The 22,404-nt window shown below is 34.4% G+C and overlaps 12 protein-coding genes and 4 pseudogenes across 16 annotated transcripts, besides 3 other annotated features; 3 read left to right on the forward strand and 13 right to left on the reverse strand.

Annotated features, from left to right (window-relative positions):
- Positions 1-7,508: part of a mobile genetic element that runs on past the window's edge.
- On the reverse strand, positions 362-946 carry TVAGG3_1069680 (His-Me finger endonucleases family; the record flags this gene model as incomplete). The annotated part of the gene is made up of 1 exon (XM_051256332.1): positions 362-946. The coding sequence occupies one exon, from the start codon at positions 944-946 to the stop codon at positions 362-364; it is 585 nt and encodes a 194-aa protein (XP_051076406.1).
- Positions 993-1,574, reverse strand: TVAGG3_1069690 (phage tail repeat-like family; the record flags this gene model as incomplete). The annotated part of the gene is made up of 1 exon (XM_051256333.1): positions 993-1,574. The coding sequence occupies one exon, from the start codon at positions 1,572-1,574 to the stop codon at positions 993-995; it is 582 nt and encodes a 193-aa protein (XP_051076407.1).
- On the reverse strand, positions 1,594-1,749 carry TVAGG3_1069700 (uncharacterized protein; the record flags this gene model as incomplete). Its single annotated transcript, XM_051256334.1, has 1 exon — positions 1,594-1,749. The coding sequence occupies one exon, from the start codon at positions 1,747-1,749 to the stop codon at positions 1,594-1,596; it is 156 nt and encodes a 51-aa protein (XP_051076408.1).
- Positions 3,143-4,012, reverse strand: TVAGG3_1069710 (annotated as a pseudogene). The gene has a single exon. A coding segment is annotated over exon 1 (870 nt).
- On the forward strand, positions 4,451-5,080 carry TVAGG3_1069720 (annotated as a pseudogene). Its single transcript has one exon. A coding segment is annotated over exon 1 (630 nt).
- On the reverse strand, positions 5,303-5,545 carry TVAGG3_1069730 (serine threonine-protein phosphatase family; the record flags this gene model as incomplete). The annotated part of the gene is made up of 1 exon (XM_051256335.1): positions 5,303-5,545. The coding sequence occupies one exon, from the start codon at positions 5,543-5,545 to the stop codon at positions 5,303-5,305; it is 243 nt and encodes an 80-aa protein (XP_051076409.1).
- TVAGG3_1069740 (phage tail repeat-like family) lies at positions 6,066-6,884 on the reverse strand (the record flags this gene model as incomplete). The annotated part of the gene is made up of 1 exon (XM_051256336.1): positions 6,066-6,884. One exon carries the CDS (start codon positions 6,882-6,884, stop codon positions 6,066-6,068), a length of 819 nt encoding a protein of 272 aa, XP_051076410.1.
- Positions 7,509-7,814: 306 nt separating the features above from the next.
- TVAGG3_1069760 (Poxvirus D5 protein-like family) lies at positions 7,815-8,399 on the reverse strand (the record flags this gene model as incomplete). The annotated part of the gene is made up of 1 exon (XM_051256337.1): positions 7,815-8,399. One exon carries the CDS (start codon positions 8,397-8,399, stop codon positions 7,815-7,817), a length of 585 nt encoding a protein of 194 aa, XP_051076411.1.
- Positions 7,815-12,352: a mobile genetic element.
- Positions 9,081-9,878, reverse strand: TVAGG3_1069780 (uncharacterized protein; the record flags this gene model as incomplete). Its single annotated transcript, XM_051256338.1, has 1 exon — positions 9,081-9,878. The coding sequence occupies one exon, from the start codon at positions 9,876-9,878 to the stop codon at positions 9,081-9,083; it is 798 nt and encodes a 265-aa protein (XP_051076412.1).
- On the reverse strand, positions 9,883-10,419 carry TVAGG3_1069790 (protein of unknown function, DUF4106 family; the record flags this gene model as incomplete). The annotated part of the gene is made up of 1 exon (XM_051256339.1): positions 9,883-10,419. The coding sequence occupies one exon, from the start codon at positions 10,417-10,419 to the stop codon at positions 9,883-9,885; it is 537 nt and encodes a 178-aa protein (XP_051076413.1).
- On the reverse strand, positions 10,796-11,206 carry TVAGG3_1069800 (protein of unknown function, DUF4106 family; the record flags this gene model as incomplete). The annotated part of the gene is made up of 1 exon (XM_051256340.1): positions 10,796-11,206. One exon carries the CDS (start codon positions 11,204-11,206, stop codon positions 10,796-10,798), a length of 411 nt encoding a protein of 136 aa, XP_051076414.1.
- An 86-nt stretch (positions 12,353-12,438) lies between the features above and the next one.
- On the reverse strand, positions 12,439-13,260 carry TVAGG3_1069810 (protein of unknown function, DUF4106 family; the record flags this gene model as incomplete). Its single annotated transcript, XM_051256341.1, has 1 exon — positions 12,439-13,260. One exon carries the CDS (start codon positions 13,258-13,260, stop codon positions 12,439-12,441), a length of 822 nt encoding a protein of 273 aa, XP_051076415.1.
- Positions 13,261-13,834: 574 nt separating this feature from the next.
- Positions 13,835-14,865, reverse strand: TVAGG3_1069820 (annotated as a pseudogene). The gene has a single exon. A coding segment is annotated over exon 1 (1,031 nt).
- A 29-nt stretch (positions 14,866-14,894) lies between these two features.
- On the reverse strand, positions 14,895-15,714 carry TVAGG3_1069830 (annotated as a pseudogene). Its single transcript has one exon. A coding segment is annotated over exon 1 (820 nt).
- A 1,911-nt stretch (positions 15,715-17,625) lies between these two features.
- Positions 17,626-17,864: a mobile genetic element.
- A 167-nt stretch (positions 17,865-18,031) lies between these two features.
- On the forward strand, positions 18,032-18,822 carry TVAGG3_1069850 (uncharacterized protein; the record flags this gene model as incomplete). The annotated part of the gene is made up of 1 exon (XM_001312967.2): positions 18,047-18,772. The coding sequence occupies one exon, from the start codon at positions 18,047-18,049 to the stop codon at positions 18,770-18,772; it is 726 nt and encodes a 241-aa protein (XP_001312968.1).
- Positions 18,823-19,153: 331 nt separating this feature from the next.
- On the forward strand, positions 19,154-22,024 carry TVAGG3_1069860 (protein serine/threonine kinase protein; the record flags this gene model as incomplete). Its single annotated transcript, XM_001312968.1, has 1 exon — positions 19,154-22,024. One exon carries the CDS (start codon positions 19,154-19,156, stop codon positions 22,022-22,024), a length of 2,871 nt encoding a protein of 956 aa, XP_001312969.1.
- Positions 22,025-22,404: the final 380 nt, after the last annotated feature.

Genomic DNA, 22,404 nt, shown 5'->3' on the forward strand with positions numbered 1-22,404 from the left:
TGTGCGTCTTCACCTTTTCCTTTTTTCCTTCTCAAAGGATGCAATTGTTCGTCATGTTTCCAGTAGAATCTGGCAAAGCCGTCGTGTCCTTCAACTTGAGGTTCACTAACATTGAAAGGCATGTCCATAAGACGTTCTTCTTCTAACCTCTCTAATCTGTTTGGATAATTGGCGCGCGCTGTTTCTAAGTCCATTTCGTAGCGAAGACCAGACAATTTGTCATAGACTTTTATGGGTCTTCCCTTCCTATATTTAAAATTCTTCGAAACTCTCCAACCATATCTTTGCAACTCTGCTTTTATTCTAGCAGACTTTCTATCCATTCTATATGGGGGCATTTTTATAAAAATAAAAAAATGTTTTAAAATGGTATGCCATATAGCTTCTTGAATTTGTTAAGATGTATTTGAACGTATTTTCCATCTGTATCTCTAGCGTTTACATGAGCATAGCCCGCCTTAGTAAAACATACTTGTAATTTCCTATAGTTTACGCCGGTATAAAAGTAGAAAGAGTCTTGTTCTTCGCTATAGTAGTAAAACTCAAACGTATGCTCGCCATAGTCTGTAATTTCAATTGCTTCATCTTCTAGTTCGTCGACAAATTCGAATACAATATCTCGAAATTTGCCTATGTTCTTACTGTTTTCAGAACAAGTGACCCAGCGTAAATTTTCAAGTCTATTGTCGTTTCTTATATGGTTTATATGGTCTACAAAAGGTAAATTGTTAGGGTTCGGTATAAAATGAGTTGCAATGACAACATGTTTAAAATAGTTTTTTCCACTCATCTTCATATTAGCATATCCGTCATTTCGCTCCCATCCGCTTAAAACTCTTTTTGTCTTTTTGTTTCTGACTTCAAATGACTCACAACAGTGAATTTCATATTTCTCATCTAACAAACAAGTTTCCCAACGGTCTGTTCCAACAAACTCAGCGTACATTTCAAATAAAATAAAAAAATATTTTTTTTGAAAAATGTTTTTCTCTTTACTTTACGTAACCACCTGCTACCAAAAGCCTTTGACGCCAACCCATACCAGCTAATGAAGGTTGACTTTTAGTATTGAAACTAACCTTTGGTTTTGGTTTATCTTCAGTTTTTGGCTCCCCTTCTTCTATCGGTCTTTCGTCACTTTTCGGTTCCTCTGACTTTACCTCACTTGCAGGTATGGTTGTGTCGTTAGTATCTTCGTAAATATCATATGCCATTTGTTTTTGTTTTCCTTTCAACTTTTTGTGTTTGTTGTAAAGTTTAGAATATTTCGACTCTAAGTCAATGAGATGTTCTATAATGAACTGTTGGTCAGTGAAGTATACCTTCCCATCTGTTGTCTCTTTAACTCCTTCAGACTTCAATATTTTATTTGTGAGAGTCTGTTTCTTTTTTGAGATACTAGCCGTTCCATTTCTATGAAAAGTGACTTTGTAGTTAGGGTTTGCATTTCCAGACCTCACACTTTCTATTATTGAATTTTTCTCTTCATCTGTAAGTTCTTTGACAGGTTTTGACAATGGTTCTGAACTTTTTGTTTGTGGTGTCAAATCTACCGTTTCAACTTCTTCGGTCATTTCATCTCAGTAAAAAATTTTAGTTTGGTTTGTTTTCAACTGGTTGTTTAGGTTTTTTAAGTCGGTCTAAAACTTCCTGAGGTATAGGAAGAACTTGACAAACACGTGGTTGTGTAACTGCTGGAAGCCGACAAATCCATCTTGAGCCCATTTGTCTCAATGCTGTATTGTTCATTTCATCTCAGTAAAAAAATTTACATTCCCCACGTTTGAGGCGGTTGAGGTTGGTTATTGTTTACCCATTGTTGTGCATGGTTATATCCTCTGTTAAAGAATCTTTCACCTTGGTCCATATAGTGTCCTGCTTGGTTATAGTAGTCATTTGCTTTGTTATAGTAGTTTCCTGCTTGTCTGGAAACATTGTCCATCCATCCTTGAACTTTTCCTCTTGTTTCAGGATTTGGAATAAGATTTGCTGCATCTCGTGCTACATCCCAACCTTTCTGTACAGTTTGTATAATAGGTTGTGCTTTCTCTTTCAGTATACCTAATGTACTCAAAATCTTCCTTCCAATTCCAAATGCACCTCTGGCTATTGTTCCCACTGCGGGCAAAAATCTGGATGCAACTCCTGCTAATGCGCCAAATAAACCCATTTCTTATGGGGTAAAAATGACGAATCCAAACAAGGACCCCTATGTTTCTAAAGCGACAAAGAAAGCACTCATGGTAAAAATCTTTAGTTCAACACCAAATGCTTGGTTTATGGATATCTTGGAAAACATTCCGAGGTATAGAGAAGACGGACCACCATACTGGCTAATATTTGTCGGTCAAAACACAAGATACTGTGAAGCCATACCATTACAGTCCAAAAATATTTTAGATGTGAAAAACTGCTTTGACAATATTCGTTGACAAATACCATCCAACAAAACTGACATCTGACTGTGAAAGTTCTTTCAAATCAGACGATATTAAAAACTATCTGCGTTCAAAAAATGTAAACCAATATTTCATTGTCGACCAAAACCATTCTGCTCTTGGTGTCATTGACAGTTGTATAAAATCTTAAGAGACTTAAACCAACCACAAGGTGGTGAGGTAGATGAAATGTCATATGACGACAAATATAGACATTTCTCCATGGCAAAGATGAGACAAGTTTTAAATATTTACAATAACCGTAAACAAAAAGGTTTGGGAAACCACTCCCCCGAAGAAATGAAAAACAACCCTGACTTAGAGAAAGACTATATATTTAATAGTTTAGTCAAAAGAGACAAACAAGAAAGAATGCCAGGCTTCAAACTTAAGAAAGGTGACAAAGTAAAAATAGAAATACCCAAACGCGACCCATATGAAAATACTATTGACTATGACAACAATGGGAACCCGACAGGTACTCACCTTCGTGTTCGTAAAAATAGAAGAAAGTATACAAGAGAATATTATGAAGTTTTAGGCAAACATGGCAAAATGTACAGACTGCAAGCAGAAGATAAAACTACTATTGTCAGACCTCGTTTCAAACTTGTCAAAGTTCAAGGTGGTATACTTTCAAAGACAGTTCCTAACAAATATAAGACAACTCCTGACGAATATGCTAAAGAAGTTGAAAATGACGACTAAGCAATTCTATACCATGCGTAAACTGTCATGTAAGGTGGCATGTAGTCTTTACTTTGTCCCGTTGTTTGTGTATATCCTGTAACGCGATGTGTATGGTTTCCATCTCCCTGAGTGTCACTCCAGTAACAATTTATAGCAAACTTAACCTCGTCTTTAACATCATATCCTTTACCTTTTGTCATTCCTGACCAATCCCAATATCTATGCTTATGCCAACCTGCTTGAGATGTACTTAAATCTATGTAGTGACTGTGTGCAGGTAAATTTTCACCTGAAATCGTTTTACTTCCACCTGTTTCCTTTGAAGAGTTTGCACAATACAAAAACCTGTCGACTATTTGAGTCCAAGTTCCGAGACCAAGTACTACTTCTGGTCTGGTAGAGTTCATTGACGTATAAATAGAACCTATAGGATATACTGTTTGAAGCATTTCTGTCTTTAACGTTTGAAGCTCTGTTTTGTCTGCTTTTTTATATAACTTTTCTTCAAGTTCATTTACGTCAGAGATGCTATGTCTATGATATTTTTGTGGGTATGTTCCTTCTGTCCATGCTAAAATACGTTCTTTTGTTGCATCTACATATCCAGCTATCCATGTCGAGTCTGCTTTTGTATTCCTTAACTCTGTAACACCTTTCTCAAGCTCTTTCAACTGTTGTCCATCTTCCATTAAACCTCTGGTATGACTTGAAACCGTTTGTGCCAACATATCTACAGTTTCTTTGTCGGCTTTAAGGTCTAAACACCCTGAAACCCATCCTGTATTGGCTTTACCTTCTAAAATCTTCGATGTCCGTTCATGGTACCATTCAACCCTTTTTATAATTTCATTGTCTTTTTCATCCACATATTCCTTATCTGCCTTCTTCACTAACCACTAGCCAGATATGCTAACTCATCGTCAACATACTCTTTGTCAGCTTTCTTTTCAACATCCTCTTTTGTTGCATATGTTGCATCTGCTCTGTCATGTTCTTCTTGAACTTTTTCAATGACATACTCTTTGTCAGCTTTGTTGTCAATATCTGCTTTCAAAAGAAGTTCATCTATAGGTTTCTCGTTTAAAGTTCCTTTTGTTGGATTTATACAAACAGTATGGTTCTTGTTGTCTTGAAACAGAAACTCGTCTGTCATTGGGTTTAATGTCAGTTTTAAGTTTCCTTCTTTCAATGACTCAGATATCTTAGAATAGTTTGAAAAGTTTGTTGTGTTCTTATTTAGAGCTTGCATAATGAGTTGTCGGTTGTGTTGTATTTTCTCTCATAGACGCTGTTTCATTTGACATTTTTATTCTAGATAAAATATGCTTCCAATAGAAAAAGAAAATTCAAGAGTTGCTACAACTAAACCATTAGATGAACTTTTTACTAATGTCGGTCAAAAGTTTGAGACAGAGACCGTAAAGCATGAAGGCTATCGTTTTGACTACCCATTAAGATGGCTAAGAGACCCATCTGTCACAAAAGCTATTGGCTTTCGTAGAATGAAGTTTGTGTCTGTAGAAGATAAAAGTTTTCCATTTATTGTAAGGTTTCATATAGATTATATATCTGAAGGGAAACGAAAAATGTGGGAAGAAATTGAGCTAATACAAGTTGACCTTTCATCTTCTCTACAGACTGCGTTAAAAAATATAGAAGATAAAATAAATTCATGTTATGCAAAATATGCTGATGAATATGCAAATACCGAGAGCACACTTTATGTGAGAATTGTATATGACAAACAAAATTCACAAGTGTCATTTCAAATCTACGAAGACAATCCAAAGAAAGACGAACAAATATATACAGAATTCACTGCAATGTCATGGTATTATTTGCAAAGAATGTTAAATCAGAAAGTCAAACTTCCTTTAGCAAATATTTACAGTCGATATGCAAGAGATGAACCATATTTATTTAAAGATGTTTTCGACTCAGATGCTATTATAGTTCATGCTTCATTTTCTGGTGCGCAAAACTCTTTTTTATGCTTGGCAAATGACTTTACGAAAAACCTACAAAGTTATACGAACCACCAAGTGGAAGTATTTCAGACTTTCAAGTATGGTTTACTACAGATGGAAGAAAAAGAATAATTCCATTATACCATGCGTTTTACTTAGAACTTAGTTTCATATACAACTACTATCGAACGGTAAAAATATAATTTTTTAATACGGTTGAGGTGTTGGATTTGGTTGCCAACTAGACTGTGGTGCAGGTTCAGGCTGTTGTATAACAGGAGCTTGTTCTTCTGGTTCAGGGTCTTTAGGTATAATACCAACGAACTGACCTACTCTTTTACCAATATTTTTGACTCCGTTCCAAATTCCTCTTCCTACGGTTTTTATTCCATTCCATATACCTCTTCCAACATTTCGAAAGAAGTTTCCTATTCTTCCAAAGAAACCCATTTTACTATAATGTAAAAATCTAATGTCCGCCTAGTCTCTACGTTTCCTGTTGAGTTCCATAGCATTCTTTAACTGGAGCTCATACATTCTGTTTCTCCTCTGGTAGAAAACATATTCTGGGTCAACTCCTGTGTTCGCGTCATCTGCATAAAGTTGTTTATATCCCACCTCAGGGTTTGTATAAAACTCTTTCCATCTCATATTTGCATACCATGGTGGCAAACCTAACGCAGCGTCATTTGACATGGCAGTTTGCATTTGTACATCTGTTGGCACTTGACCATAGTTTGCCATTGCAGTTTGTATTCTAACTTCATTTGGAATATTCTCTGGGTTTGGTTGTCCAGGTTGCTGTGCATTCGCTAAGTTCTGTGCGTCCATTTAATATTAGATAAAAATATCTCTTACGAGTACATATACTGAACATTTGCAGGCATTGGTTCATCTTCATATTCTCTGTACTTTTCTGCCACGTCAAAGAAATAAATGACACAATGGAAAAAACCTAAAACAAGTAGTCCTATTTCAAACCACATTTACTTACTAGTAAAATTTCTTTGTTGTGACACTTTTTCCGGTTTATAGGACCTCTCTCATATTCTATCTTATCGTATCTAAACTCATAGTCATGTATGTCCTCTAACCATCTCATGACACTTTCCAAACCACTTTTATCGGATGTAAAGTAAAAGCATGGATGGTTATGTAAAACGTCTAAAGTTTCTAAAGAGTCTCTCAAAGTCCAGTCTACTTGGTATTGAAAATCATATGTGTTATAGAACGGCGGGTCTACTATAAAGAAAACATTTTCCTTGTTTTTATATTTTTCATACAACTCTGTCCAACGACATCTCACAAACTCTATACCCTCAGTATATTTTTCTATGTTCTCTTTGAAAACCTTTGTATAGTTAAGATATAAAACTTTTGACATAAGTGTTTCAATGTCATGAACTCTTATAGAACCACTATACAATAGTCTAGAAGATATACTATCCCAGTCAATATACTCTGCTTTTTTCAAAACCTCTCTGACAGTATTTTTCTTATCTAATGGTATACGTTCCATCTTACCTATAGGTATCTTTTCTTTTAACTCTTTCAATATTTTGTTTGTGTCTGGTATATGTTTGAGACGGTTCATATAGTTGTCGAAGTCATTGCATATAATCTTTGAGTCTGGGAATATTGTATGGCACAAATGGGATATATAGAAACTTCCACCGAACAAATCTACAAATGTTAGACCATTCGGTAGTTTCTTAAGTTCTCTCAATAGAATATCTTTACATCTACTCTTATTTCCAAAGAAGGGTAACGGTGGTTTTGTGAAATTCATTTTATATTTAATAAAAATGTTTTTTTCCTGAAAAGTGACAGAAAAGTGACAAAACATGTACGAAGAAGTCTTGACAAAACATTTACGAAGAAGTCTTGACAAAACATTTACGATGAAGAAGTCTTGACAAAACATTTACGATGAAATCATGAGTTTTCTACGATGTTAGAAAACATGTTAGAAAACGTGTTAGATCTAACATTCTAACATAAACATTATTTTTGTCTGATTTTACGAAGAAGTCTTGACAAAACATTTACGAAGAAGTCTTGACAAAACATTTACGAAGAAGTCTTGACAAAACATTTACGAAGAAGTCTTGACAAAACATTTACGAAGAAGTCTTGACAAAACATTTACGAAGAAGTCTTGACAAAACATTTACGAAGAAGTCTTGACAAAACATTTACGAAGAAGTCTTGACAAAACATGAAAACATATATAATTTGTGAAAAGCTCCTGGAAGACCTCCGAATAAAAACTTCATTTATGTGGGCTAGAAGGCACGAAGTGCCTGGAAGACCACCCCAAGAAAAAAAAACTTCATTATACCAATCATCCTCAGGGCTAGAAGGCACGAAGTGCCTGGAAGCCCCACTCCCTTTTTTTTTTTTTTTTTTTTTTTCTTTTTTTCAAGTTTGTATGCTTTACCTTCTTTAAGGTTTGAAAACCTTCTGTCAAAATTTTCTTTGACTGCTAACAAACCTTCTATGTCTAAGTCTTCAAAAGTTGCACCACTTTTTCTAACAACAGCAAACTTAACTGGTGCAATGTTCCAAATTTTGTCAAATGTAGACTTTTCAAAATTGTAGAAGTAAACATTCAAATATGCGAATGGAGCTAACTTATCTTTGACTTCTGTCATGTACTTATTTACTGAGATGAATTTCGTCATCTTTTCTATCGGATAAAAAAATATTTTTTTAAAATTTACTCAGAAAAATTTTTCTTTGTATATACACCATTCTGAACATCTAAAAGACTTTTGACATTTGCCAAGAATGTACGTTTAGAAGCTGCCATATAACCATATTCTTGACAATATTGTTTATACGAATCGTACAATGACCTTTCATCTAATGACACAAAGTTAGTCTCATCTATAAACAGTTCATATACACTCTTGTTTGCTTCTAACAATGTTTGTCTCTCTTCGGTATGTGGAATTTGTCTTGGATTGAACTTTGAAATATCTAATGTCATAAAATATGAGAACAAGTGGTTGTAAAAGTCAGATGTCAAAGTTTCTGCTAAGTCGTCAAAATATTCTGTATCTTGCATATGAGAATCTGACGTTCTGACAACTACATATCTTCTGTCAGAACTTTCTAACTTCATCGGAACAACATTGTTTGAAACCATAATGAAGTTTGCAACATTTTCACAAACTCTTTGGTCTTTATATTTTCTTTCAACAACTCCAACTTTGTCTGTTATAAGACTCTTCAAAGCATCTGAGTTCAAAACTTTTGTTGTATCTATACTTTGAAGTTCGTTACATACTATAAGTTTCATATTCTCTATTGAAGAGTTAAATTTACCGCAGATGTTTTCTAAGTTTGTCATATTCGGGTTCGAATAGCCCTCTAACAGTTTGCATAAGATATCTGTAAAGAATGTGTTCTTACCTGTTCCTTGTTTTCCAATTATAATGAGAGCAGTTTCATTTTTAGCACTTGGATGTTGTAAGATGTTTGCAAACCAACATAAGATATACTCATAGACTCTTTCGTTTCCATTGCATATAATTTCTTTGACATGGTCTAACCAAGCTTCTATAATATTTTCTTTCCATTCTACTTGTTCATATTTATATCCAGTGAAGATAGAATAGAAGTTTGGAGAAGGTGTATAAAACTTTATACCACGAACTGAAAAATCTTCAAGTTTTGACAATAAGATATCCCAAGCATCTAACATCTTCATGCCAACTTGTACGACTTTTATTTTCTTAAGTTTCTGTCTACATTCTTGTTCAGACACAATTGTCGCTCTTGGTTTGTTAAAGACAACATCCCATTCTTTCATAACATAACATTCTGGGGCAGAGTCAACATAAATGACTAAACGTTTCAAATTCTCGACTGCTTTGTTATAGTCTCTAAATGGACACATATTTCTGAATGCTTGGAAGTCATAAAAATCTGAAACATCTATTCTGTACATTTTTATAAAAATAAAAAAAATATTATTTTTTTATTCTTGACTTTGTTGTTGCATTTGTTGCATTTGTTGTTCTTGAGCTATTTGTTGTTGAAGTTGTTCTTGTAGTACAATACTTTCACCAGTTGCATCTTCCAATTCGAAACTTTCTGCCGTCATTGACAAATACATAGGACATAAAAGTTTTACAGGAACAAAGTTTGCGTCAACTAATGTCAACGTTATACTTGCCAATGTGTTTGAGTTCACTAAGGTTGAAAATTCTGCATTCGAATGAACAATAGGCAAACCAGCAGAGAAAGTATTGTTTATACGCATAAGTATCTTTTGGTCATAATAGTTTCTGTCGACATTCGAATAACACTTTGAACCTAAGTTTGAAACAATATATAAGATTGGTGTGCTTAATGTCAATGGAATAGACATTCCTTGTATGACACCTTTTCCTGTTATAGGAAACTGTTGGTAGTAAAAACCAGAAATAAGTTTTGTATTATAGCTCATATCGTTTATAGTAAACTCAGTCGGACATCCAAACATAATGAAACCTGCTCTAGTTGCAGCACATGTTACATCCGTCCTTAAAGTATTAAATAAGTCAACAAAACCTGTTGGTGGTATATCTGAGTAAGTATCTTCAAAGAAGTATTTTTTACCATTCACAACAACAAAGTCTTCTGGTGTCAAAAGAGCAAAACAGGCTTTAGTCGTCATCGTGTTTAAAGTTAGTTTACAATATCGTCCTTGAGGACTTTGTAAGTTTGTTGTTATAGAATTATATGACTCAGGGTTTTTAGTCGTAATAGTATAAACCACTATGTCTTCTGCCATTTACTTAGCAAGTAAATTTTAATGAAATGTTGTGGTCGTCAAATATTTTTATGACGTCTGGGAAACTATATTTTAAGTTCAACGTTTCACCTCCTTTCATAACGTATATCTTGTCAATGACATTATATGAAACACCACAGCAAGCAATGTCAGGTTCTATTTCTTTGATGTTTATATCGTCTGCCTCTGTCAAAAGTTTCAATAGTTCTTTCAAAATTTCATGAGGTGCGATGACATATGAGTTCACTTTTACAGGGTTGTGCTCAACCAAGTTTAACATTATACCCAAAGCTTGACAAATCTTCTCCTGAGTTTTAAGTTTGTCTTTAAGTTGTTGGTAGTCATTTCGAATATCTGCAACAGAACTTAAGTCTCTGCTAACTTCAGGGTATGTTGGTTGTTCTTTTACAGGAACTATTGTTATATCATCTTGGTCTTCGTATGGTTTCCCCACTTCAACATCTCTTTCTTTGACATTGACAACAACACTTTGACTGTTTGTTTGAGTTGGTGAATTTAACTTCACATCTGCCACCGCCATTAAACCTTTTGAAACACTCACGCTTCTATTTTTCGGAAATGACATTTTACTTAGAATAAAAAGATGGACGTATTCGAGTATCTCTTTGAATTGAAGCAGAACAAAGTTTACACACACAAACAATACAAATACATTGACAGAATAGTTCTTTATACAAACAATGGTAAATGTTATAGAATAGCAGTCTTTGCTGAACCTAAATATTTTCATAAAGCAAAGAAAGTTGGTATAACCGAGATGGTGAAAGTTCTTGACGTTGACAAAAATATAACAACAAAACTTACAGATATTTCTAAAGGAAAGTTTATAATACAATATTATGTCAAAACTGGCGTACTGTCAATATTTGACGGAGAGAAGTCAGTTCAAGAACAACTTACTGACCTGCTGCCAAAATCTGCTCGATGGAAGCTGTCGTTATGCCAATCTGAGGAGCCCCAGCAGGTTTCATCGAACGAATCTTCAAAAGAGCATCTTCCGTGAAAAGTGCTATTGGTTTTGTAAACTTCTTTGCTTTCAATTCATCTGGACCGTCTCTGTCACCAGTATATTGTATTTGTACAGTACCAACAGTTGAAATACCACCCATAAAGTCTTCTGAGTCAGCAAATGGAATGCCAAGCCAAAAGTTTGAACGGTCTCCATTTGTATATTGAGTGTTTTGAGCTCCTGTATGGGTCCATACTTTCACATATGGCATAATAGAACTTTGCATTTCAGGGTTAATGGTTGTTGTGAAGTTGTTGTTAAAGTTCATAGCATCTAATGTCAAGTTGTATGACCTCATATCCTCAACTGTAGAATATTCTTCTCTTGGATAATATTTGCCATCTATGTTTATATGGTATTTAATACCAGGGTTGTAGAAGCAAGAATAGTCATTTATAGTTCGTCTGAACAGTACAAACATAGTATCTGCATGTTTCATTGCAGTTGTTAAAGCAATATCTGTTCTTGCACCTGCGGTTCCTGGATTTTGGTTTCCAACTTCACCTGCAAAGTCTTTGACAGATATTTGGTGTATAGGGAACATAAGTGGAACTGCAATATATTTGGCAGCTAAAGCATTTGAAATATCTGGGTCCAACATATAGACTGCAAGTCTGCTTTCTATTCTCTTGCATTCAAATTTTTCGCATGTGAACTTAACTGGGTCCCAAGCATCTCCAGCAGCATTGAAATAATAGTTTACTTCAGTGTTGAGGTTTGAGAAACCAAAGTCTAAGTCAACTTTGTTTTTGCAAAAGTCGGCGAATGACATTTTATTTGTTCCCACTACTTCTGTAAGAGTGAATGGGTCTTGTGTTGGTGCAATGACTAAGTTATTTTTGCTTGGAGTAAGTTCGATAGAAATTTTTCCTGCCCAGTTTGGCAAGTATCTTAAAAACCTGAAGATGAGGAAAGATGACAAAGGAACTCTAAGTTTCAATTTTACTTTAGTTACTGCTGCTGCAGTTTGTCCAGAAAGGTTAACATAAACTCCTGGAACGTTAGGGTCAAGTCTTCTTATTTTCTCAATGGTTGCATACTGGTCTGTTTGTTCTCTAGCTTGTGGTTGTACTGAGTTTCTCAAAGCGAACCATTCATAGTTTGCCCATGTTACTGTTTGAACTAAGTCAGAGTTAGAATATATCTTATATCCCATGAAAACTTCTGGAGCATATTGGTATCCGACATAGAAAATTCCATTGCAACCTTTCTTGTCAGACAACTTGGCAGAAGGTTTTATTTCAATGTCTTGTTCCACGTATAAGAATGAGTTGTCAATAGAAATAATATGAAACCTGTCGCAAGCAATATCTACTGTTGTTGAAGAACCTTCTCCAAACTCACCTACGTTTCCATAAGAAACAGCAGTTGTATATTCGTAAGTTCCAGGAACTATTTCTGACCTTCTAATGGCATTGTCGCATTCGTTATACCATTCGGAAACATTTCCATTCATAGCATCCAAAACTGTTGGCGTTATATTCTGAGCGGCGTACATTTCATATGAGTAAAAATATAGAATAGTTGGATTTATATGTCATAATAGAACCCACGTGGACCAAGCTTTACTTTCTTCCTGACTGAGTTTTTAACTCTTCTTTTTCCTTCATTGCCCTCTGCTTGAAGTTGTTGCATCTTTGCCTCATGTTCACCTAGTATGTTGTAAATTTCCCATGTCCTTTTTGCCTTTGGGCTCTGGTCGCCCATCTCAGGTAACCTATATCCTAGAAAGATTTTGTCATAGTTTGTATTTGAGTCGTCGCTTATTGTTTGCATGACTCTGTCCTGAGTTTCTGGTTCAAGCTCTTCAAACAGAGCCTGTCCATATGGAATAAGCTCGTTTCCAAATATATGTTTTTGTAGCCATTCTGGTTTTCTTTCCATGTTACCAACAATATCTTTTGTGAATGGGAAAGCTTTTACCCAATCTTTCAGTCTTGCGTCGTTTATTTCTGTAGTTGGTTTTATTTTGTCAAGGAACATGTTTTTCAATACTAACATTTCATTTGGTACTGTCCATTTGAGTTTTCTTAAATATTCATCCCTTCTCGGTTCATTGTCTGCAAAGTAAGTTTTTATGACATTTTGTAAACTTTCGTTTGCAAGGTCATGTACAATAGGTTCTCTTCCTTCGCTCTCCCTAACTTTCTTTCTAAACTCTTCACCAAATATACCATCTCTATGGTTCTGTGTAGTTCTTTGAGATAAATGTTCTAGAACGTCAGGTGTTATATTTCCATCAGCCATGTTCATTTCATACTGGTTCAAAATATCTGCATCTTTCATATCTTTCAATGGCATTAAAGCCGCGCTGAAAATACCAGCTACATCTGGTTCACCATTCACTTCCATTGCGTCTACAACTTCTTGGAATTGAGGTTGTAAGTTTATGAACCACCTATCTGGATTAGCTTTATGACCCCATCTCATTGTAGTTCCATCGTCTGCAGAAACAAAAGTAGGTTTGTTTCCATCTTGGCTAGGTTCTGAATGAACTTTAAACAATGTTTCATTTCTATATGTTTTCTTGAAATTTAACCTTTTATTTTCACCGAGTTCATCCGAAGATTGAACGTTAAATGCTCGTAAGTAAAAAGGGTTGTTGTATTTGTGTACATTTTTTTTCAGTACTTCCATTCTATGCTGAATATTTTCATCTGATGTTGGAGTCTTTTGTATGTCGGCAAACATTTTTCGATATTCTTCTACTATGTCAGCCGAATTTTTTTTAGACTCTTGGAAATATTCCATATTCTCCGCATACTCTTGTTGAGGGTCAAGATTTTTCGGCTGTTCCAAATCTTCATCTAGTTCTGTGAAGTTAGTTTCCAAAGGAGTGACTTGTTCGTTTCCTTCAGGCTCTTCTAGCTGTTGTTGCTGAACTATTTCTTCCATGTCTGGTTGTATCTGAACTATTTCTTCCTGTGGAGTTTCTTGTACCTCATCTGCTGGCATTTCATATATTCCGAGACCGTTTTTAACAAGTTCCCTATTTAAGTCATCTGCATTCATAAGCCTTTCTTCTTTCGTTCCGTCTCTATTTTTTACGCGTTTCATGAAGATAGTTGAATCATCATTTATCTCTGACATAAAATATCTCGGAGTAAATTCAGTCATGTCATTTGGACGATATGCTATTAAATCATATCCCTTAGCGAGCTTGTATTTTCCAGGTTTGAAATTATATCCGATTTTATGCTGAGCCATAAAGCTAAATAGGTTCGGGTCAGTATTTTCTTCCTTGAACTTTCTAATAGCTTCTTTATATCTGTCACTAAAGTCAATAGTATCTGGGTAACCATATTTTTCCTTTAGCATTTTTAAGAATTCTTGGTTTCCTTGTTCTCTACTTCTTTTATGTCCTTGCTCTGTTTGTGGTTGTGGTGCAGTGTTTTGAACTGTTGGTTGTGGTGCAGTGTTTTGAACTGTTGGTTGTGGTGCAGTGTTTTGAACTGTTGGTTGTTGTGCAGTGTTTTGAACTGTTGGTTGTTGTGTTGGTTTTGGTGCATGCCTGTGTCTGTGTCCATGTGACGATGTAAATGTTTTAGGTAGTCCTGGTGCAGGTGCTTCTCTTGGAGGGTTTGGTGGTATATAGGTTCCACTAGCTAGTATATAAGTTCCACCAGCTGGTATATAAGTTCCACCAGCTGGCACATATGTTCCATCTGCAGCATAGTGTCCTACCTGACTTTTCGTTCTTAAGAAAGCATTTACTAGGTCTGTTTTGGTCTGTTGTAACTCTTTTTCTTGACTTTCCACAACAGTTGCTCTAACGGCGTCATAGGCACTTTGAACTGCCTGTCTCGTTGCTGCATCTGTTATTTTCGTCATATTTTGTGCTACTTCTTTTAACTCTTTGTCGAAACCTTCAGACTTCAGTTTCTTTCCAGATGAGAAGTCGTTCACTTGTTTCACCTTACTATGAAGAGCTTCGAAGGCGTTCTTAAAGTCAGCATTTGTTAAAGCTTCATTTGAACTGTCTTCATCCGCTTGTATTTTTGTCCTTATTGACCCTATGAGTTGGGCTGCTTTAGCGTTGGCTTGGGCATCTAACCAGTCATTGTTAGCTTTTATATATTCTGCGCTTTTCATTGCCTTTTGCATGGCTGCGTCGTTATTTTTACTTTCTTGTGCTAAGTTTTCATACTGTACGGTTTGGTTCTGCAACTGTAAAAGTTTTTCTGCCTTTACATTTGCTTCAACTTCTTTTTTATACTCATCGCTATCCATATATGTCTTCAGGGCTTTTTGTTTTATCTCTTCATCTTTCAGTACTTTATATTGAGTAGTATGGTTTTTCAAATTTACAACATCTTGTTCCATTTTTGCTACTTCTGCTGCTTTTTCTGACACTTTTTTCGCATATTCCTCTGTACTTAGTTCTTTCAGTTGTTCTTCTTTCTTCTTTTTCTCTACGTTTAACTCATTGAGTTTCTTTGTGTGTCTGTCATATTCTAGTTTCTTTTCGTTTTCACTTATTTGCTTCTGTATGTCTATGTTTGACTTTTTGACATCTGCTATTTGATTTTTGAGTGAACTCAAATTCATTTGACTTTGAGGGTTATAGGCTGTTCCGTCTGCAGCTCCACCATAGCCTGCCATTTTCGCTAAAAGTGCCGCTCTTAAACCTCCACTCTGTGCACCAACAACTCGGTTTAAAAGCATAGGGTTGCTTGACATTTGTTGCAACATAGTGGGGTCATTCAGCATTTGTTGTTGCAACTGTTGTTGTGGTGTCAGTCTTACTATTGGATGTTTCAATGCTCTCTTCCTCTTATGTATATTCTTACGTAGCTTACGTGGCATTTTAAGTGAAGTTAAAAAGCGGCTTTTGACAGATGTTTATATGACACTTCTTCGTAAAGACTTTGTTGAGATTTCTTCGTAAATGACCCAAAAATAATGTTTATGTTAGAATGTTAGATCTAACATGTTTTCTAACACGTTTTCTAACATCGTAGAAAACATACAAAACTCATGAAATTTACACCCAAAAATAATGTTTATGTTAGAATGTTAGATCTAACACCTTTTCTAACATGTTTTCTAACCTCTTGAATTTTCATGAACTTTCTTGTCAATGTTTTGTTGAGACTTTGTAAAGTTCTTCATCGTAAAGACTTTGTAAAGTCTTTCTCATGAACTTTCTTGTCAATGTTTTGTTGAGACTTTGTAAAGTTCTTCATCGTAAAGACTTTGTAAAGAAAGTTCATGACAAATTCAAGAGGGTAGAAAAGAGGTTAGAAAAGAGGTTATATCTAACCTTCTACCCTAAACATTATTTTTGTCTGATTTTACGATGAAATCATGACAAAACATTTACGAAGAAGTCTTGACAAAACATATACGATGAAATTCATGAGTTTTCTACGATGTTAGAAAACATGTTAGAAAAGGTGTTAGATCTAACATTCTAACATAAACATTATTTTTTGGTCATTTACGCTCATTACGAAGAAGTCATGACAAAACATTTACGATGAAATTCATGAGTTTTCTACGATGTTAGAAAACATGTTAGAAAAGGTGTTAGATCTAACATTCTAACATAAACATTATTTTTTGGTCATTTACGCTCATTACGAAGAAGTCTTGACAAAACATTTACGATGAAATCATGACAAAACATTTACGAAGAAGAAGTCTTGACAAAACATTTACGAAGAAGTCTTGACAAAACATTTACGAAGAAGTCTTGACAAAACATTTACGAAGAAGAAGTCTTGACAAAACATTTACGAAGAAGAAGTCTTGACAAAACATGAAAACATATATAATGTTTTCGACCAAGAAGACTAACAATTTTCCGAATAAAAACTTCATTTATACTAAACATCTTCGGGGCTAGAGGGCACGAAGTGCCTGGAAGCCCCACTACCTTTTTTTTTTTTTTTTTTTTTTTTTTTAATTATCCGTACCTTAAATCTCCAACCGACATTCTCAATTTTAATCTGATTTTTAATAAAAATGATAAATATGTCAGACATATACTTCTAAGCATTATCTTCATGTTTTATTCAACGGTTTTGCCAAATTTGACGGAGTTAGGTTAATTATCAATTTTTTTAATGTTAGCATTACTATCTCATACCGAAATGGCTCACCAAAAAGGTGACATTTTTGGCGCCAATAATTTGATTTTTCTAATTCTTTCTATTTAGATATATTTATTTAATATTCATATTCCTTTATATTGCCTCATATTATTTCCCATTTTTAATCATATTATACAAATCTTTAATAATTTTTAATGTTTTGAGCTTCAAAATCTTGTTCTAACTATTTTCATTCATATATCCTAGAAAAAATTAAAAAGTTTTTTAGAAATAAAAATGTTTGTATGTAAAGTATTGAAAATATTCTAGATGAGAAGACATTCTCCAGAAGAGATTGATATTGATTGGCTTTGTGAAGCCATCACAAAATCAAATAATGGAGTTAAGTTAACTGATATTTGCGCGAAAGCTAAAATAAATCATGAAGGCAGAGTTATATATAATCATACTATCTTAAAGTATTCCTAGAAATTTCCAAAATTAACCGAAATATAACTGTACAGAATTACTATTTTCGAGATAAAATTCATATGGAAATACTAATTCATAACGCTTTATGTTATATAAAATTTAATTTATAAAAATTTCAAAATAAATCAAATTTAACACAATGAATATAACTGCAATCGAGGTTTTTGACGATTGATTCTTACGAGCAGTTTTCCAAACTTTGAGTTAATGTCTTGACATTAACTCAAAGTTTGGAAGTCTAATAAGGGGAATTGTAGGCTATGAGGTACTGATTATATATCAGTGCCTCATAGCCTGCAATTCCCATTAGAAATCGGAGAAACTTTGTCCGCATAACTTATGATGCGGACAAAGTTTCTCCCATTTCTACTTAGAATGAAAGGGCAAGAGGTATATAGGTACACTATATATCTCTTGCCCTTTCCTTCTTACCTAAAGACTTCCAATCTTATTTTTTTTTCCAATTTTTCCCCTAAATTTAAATCTTATATAATATAAATAAAATGCATAATATCAATCACAAAAATTAATGTTTATTTTTTTAATTAAAATTGCTGCGCAATTTAAGGTTTTCTGTCACTTTTTTGTTAGCCATTTCGGTACGAAACATAATGTTAGCATTACTTTTCGTTATTTCAGTCTCAGTTCGCGTCATAAGCCGACCTGAGTACTACGAAGAGAATGGTTGGCTCAAGAAGATTGGCAGAGGCATTTCCAGAGGCGTTAGAGGCATTGGACGTGGAATTAAAAGAGGTGTAAGAGCTGTCACAAAACCAATTGAAAAAGGAGTTAAATCAGTCGTAAGAACAGTTGATCGTTTCATTTATCATGCTTCTGAATCAATGTATGCTGATCCAATCAGAATCACAAAGATCACAAAGAACTTAAACCAAAAGAGATACACAACAACAAATCTTGAATCCCTCACTCAACAGGTTGCAAGAGATTTCAACCTCGACCCTAACAATGTTGCTCAATTCTTCAAGCGCTCCAAGTTCTCAAGGACCGCAAAGACACTCTTAAACAAGCTTCGCTTTGACAAGCTTGCTTCCATTGTTGACCGCACAGCACAACTCAACACAGCTGTCATTAAAACTACAAAGAACGGAAATACCTTCACAGTTAATGTTGCTGGTGGCGTTTCAGCTGCTTCCATCGTCGCAAACAACGTCTTTAAGAAGACAACAACACACTGGGGCCGCTCCCGCACTTCGACATCCAGAAATTGGCGCGCACTCACAGCCAGTGAAATCCAGTTCATCTTCTCAAAGGTTCAGGCTGAGATCCAAAACGACATGAACAGATTCAAGAATATTGAAATTTCATTTAAACAATAAAATATCACTTATTTTTTTATTAATAAAATAGTGATTTTACTAATATCTATAACTCCTTTAGTATATAAATCTTCAAAGAGAAATTGAAAATTATTAATTTTTATCAGTTTCATTGTAATTTTCCTACTATAAAACAGGGAGATAACATAATTAACATCAGATTCAACTTTGTATACTAATTATTAGTACAATTAGCCGAATTATCCATACAGAATGATCAGAACCCGGCAGATTTTGATCAAACTTTTCAATGATTGTAAAAATTAAATTAAATATTCTTGCATACGATACTTACAATAATTCCCACCTGACAACGAAGCTTTCAAAATTTATTTTGATTGAATTTCTTTTCAAAAATTTCAGAGGATACATCTGCCCAAAATGAATTTTACACCTTTAAATCAGACGCAGGAAACAATACAAGAGAGTCCTCCACACAAGTTAAGGAGGTACATCATCAGAGGGACACATGGAAACTATTTTATAGCCAAAGATTATGAAATTAAAACAGATGTTTCGAAAGAAGTGAAGAAATTCCTAAATGTTTTCTTCGGAGGCAAGACAATAGATAAGGACTGGACAAGAAAATATCCTGTGACGAGAATAAATAGAGTGAACATTGCCGAAGAATTAAAGGAATCTTTCATCATAGAGTTTAATGTTTGCGCAGCATTAAAACATACAGCACTTAACCCCGTATTAGATTATGTTATTGATACTAGAGATAATGAGAAAGCTGGCCTTTTCATCGTTTACAAGAATTCAGTGAGAGACTACTTTGATAATTACATTTCAAACTCTGTCGAATCTGCTGTTAACGATATAATAATGATTAAAATCCTTCTAGGAGTGATTTCTGCGCTAAGTTATCTTCATTCAAATGGAATCGTGGCAGGAGACCTCCGTCCAGGCACAATCTTCCTTAATTCTAGAATGGAACCATTACTCATCAATTACAACTTGCCACAACTCTACCCTTGCCCTCTCATTCCGTATGAAGTTAAAAAATCGGAATATTCAGCGCCAGAACTCGCTGATGAATACAAAATCACTGAGAAATCAGATGTGTTTTCGTTCGGTGTACTACTATCAAAGGTCTATTCGCGTTTAATGTATAATGAAAAGAACTTTTTGAAGAGATTGAAGAATCTTTACAAAGAATGCACTTCATTAGATCCATCTCAGCGGCCAAAATCACCACAAGTCGAAAAGATGCTCTTCGAAATTAACCAGCAGCTTCCTTATACATCACAACCTTTAACTGACTATTATTACAATATTATCAAGAGTTGCCCTGAATCAAAAACAAATCCAAGGCAGACTTTCCAATACAACGAGTATGCAGATAATATCATGGAATCTGTTGAGAAAAAGATAGATTCTTTGAAAAATATCGTTCCAAACAAAATTCTTGTGAAATGCAAGCAAAATATATACATGAGAGCATTACTTATAAGCTTAATTGAACGAAATACCGAAGCTGTTTGCATTTGGATCTTATCAAATTATAAAAATTTTAAAATGCAAGATATATACGAGATAATTGATGCAATCATCCAAACAACAGTTATATGTTACCAGAAAGTCGATATTTACGCTAAACTCGCAAAGAATTTGTACAAAACAAGTTTGCCGTCGAATAAACTTGGTTTTATACCAACAATCATTCTCCACAAACTCTTTACAATCTTTATGAAACATGATCCATATCCAAACTACATGCCTTACGTTTCTTTTCTTCATTCGATTTATCGGAGAAAAATTATCAATATCCATGAAGTTTTGCAGATGGTTAAAGACATTTATGAACAAGCACCATCTCCAACATTCGCTATTCCTCTTTATATCTGGTTCAACAAAGAAATTAAAGAAATTGATCCTGATTTTTCTCAGAAAATGATTGATTTGATTGAAAAAACTGATGTCAGACCAGTATTTAAATCGTTTATTTCAGGAGAAGGCGAAATCAGCCAACTTTCATCGATAATTATGGCTGATAACCACATTGCGTTCAAAAACTACATGACTGAGCATCCAGAAGCGATGCAACAAGTCATTAACCCAACAGTATTTGAAGTTTGTCCTTATGCTCAAGATAACATCTCTGTTCCAATGTATGTTTTGTTGTACAATGCAAATAAGATTTACACATACATTTCTTCAGCATCAAGGATCTACGAATGTGATAATGATACTATGATGCAGATGGCATTGATCGGAAATCATACTTCTTACCTTGAAAATCACAAATTAAATTTGAATTCTCAGAAAATTATGGAATATTCTGTAAAATTCCATAATTATACAGCTTTATTGCAAGAATATGAGAAAGGAATGAAGCCAGAAACTACTGAATGCGTTTTTTCTTCAATCAAATTTAATAATTTGATTTCTTTACTTCTTATTTTATCAATTTCGTCCAAAAATGGTGTAAATAAAGTTGTTAATGCAAAAGAGCATTTCGGAAAGACTTTGTTCCATGCTGCAGTTGAAAATGGAGATTATTTATTTTTGAGATTACTTTTATCAATTTCAAACATCAAACCATTTAAAAGAGATTCATGGGGAAGGAATTCTCTGCATTGGGCAGCAATATACGGATGTGATTCACCAGATAAATGGTCAACAAAGAACACAGTTAGATATCCATGGTGGTTTGGAGCTGATTCTGAAAAAATTACTGGTGAAAACATCAAAAATTTGAGTGACATGTTTCGGAGATACCAATTTCCAGGATCATTCGCAACGAAATTGCTGAGTACGCAGCAGGAAATTGATCCTTATTCTTCTTTCAAAGAAAATAAAGAAATACAAGAAAAGTTGTCAACAACTACTTCTAATTCTGAAATTTGGTCACCAAGTAATTTAACATTTAACAAGAGATTTGGATCACCACATCTAATGAAACTTTTGTTGAATTATAATTCGAAAAACATCAATGACAAAGATGAATACGGAATGACTCCATTGCATTATGCTGCTGAAAATGGAGGACTCAATGTTATGAAGGTTTTGTTCTCAAAAATTGGATTGGATCCAAATTTGAAGGACGAAAAAGGAAGAACTCCTCTTCATATCTGCGCAAAGAACGATGATGCTGATTGCTTTACATTTCTTCTGAAGTCGGGAAAAGTTAAACCTGAAATTGAGGACAATAAAAAGAGAACTGCTTATGAAGTTGCTGTTGCCAATAATTCTTTCAAAGTTCTCAATGCTGCAGAAGATCTAGCAACCAACGGTTGTCGCATCTAATTTATTTGTTTGTTAGTAAATATATTATTGTTTATATAATCTCCTTCTTAATGGACAATACATAAGATAAGGATTGAAAGACTGCTCTTCACATTGAAGCATATTAAAACTGTGCAGATAAATCATTCATGAACAACAGTGAGAGAGGGTCAAAGTTGCTATTTGTCACTTTTCCACAAGAATATAATGGGGAAAAAGTTATCATATAGTTGATCTCATTCACTGAGGTGAGAGATGCATGTAGTGTAATGTGATAAACAGTGGGATTGCTGCTCTAAGTCCTAGATTCGAGACACATTGGCTTCATTTTTCTCTTTTTTATTGACGTAAACTATTCAATTTTTGTGTTCTCCATTCAAATTTCAGAATTTTTTTTTGCA

The sequence above is a fragment of the Trichomonas vaginalis genome (genome assembly GCF_026262505.1).
Source record: "Trichomonas vaginalis G3 chromosome Unknown ctg_87, whole genome shotgun sequence".
NCBI classification, from domain to species: domain Eukaryota; phylum Parabasalia; order Trichomonadida; family Trichomonadidae; genus Trichomonas; species Trichomonas vaginalis.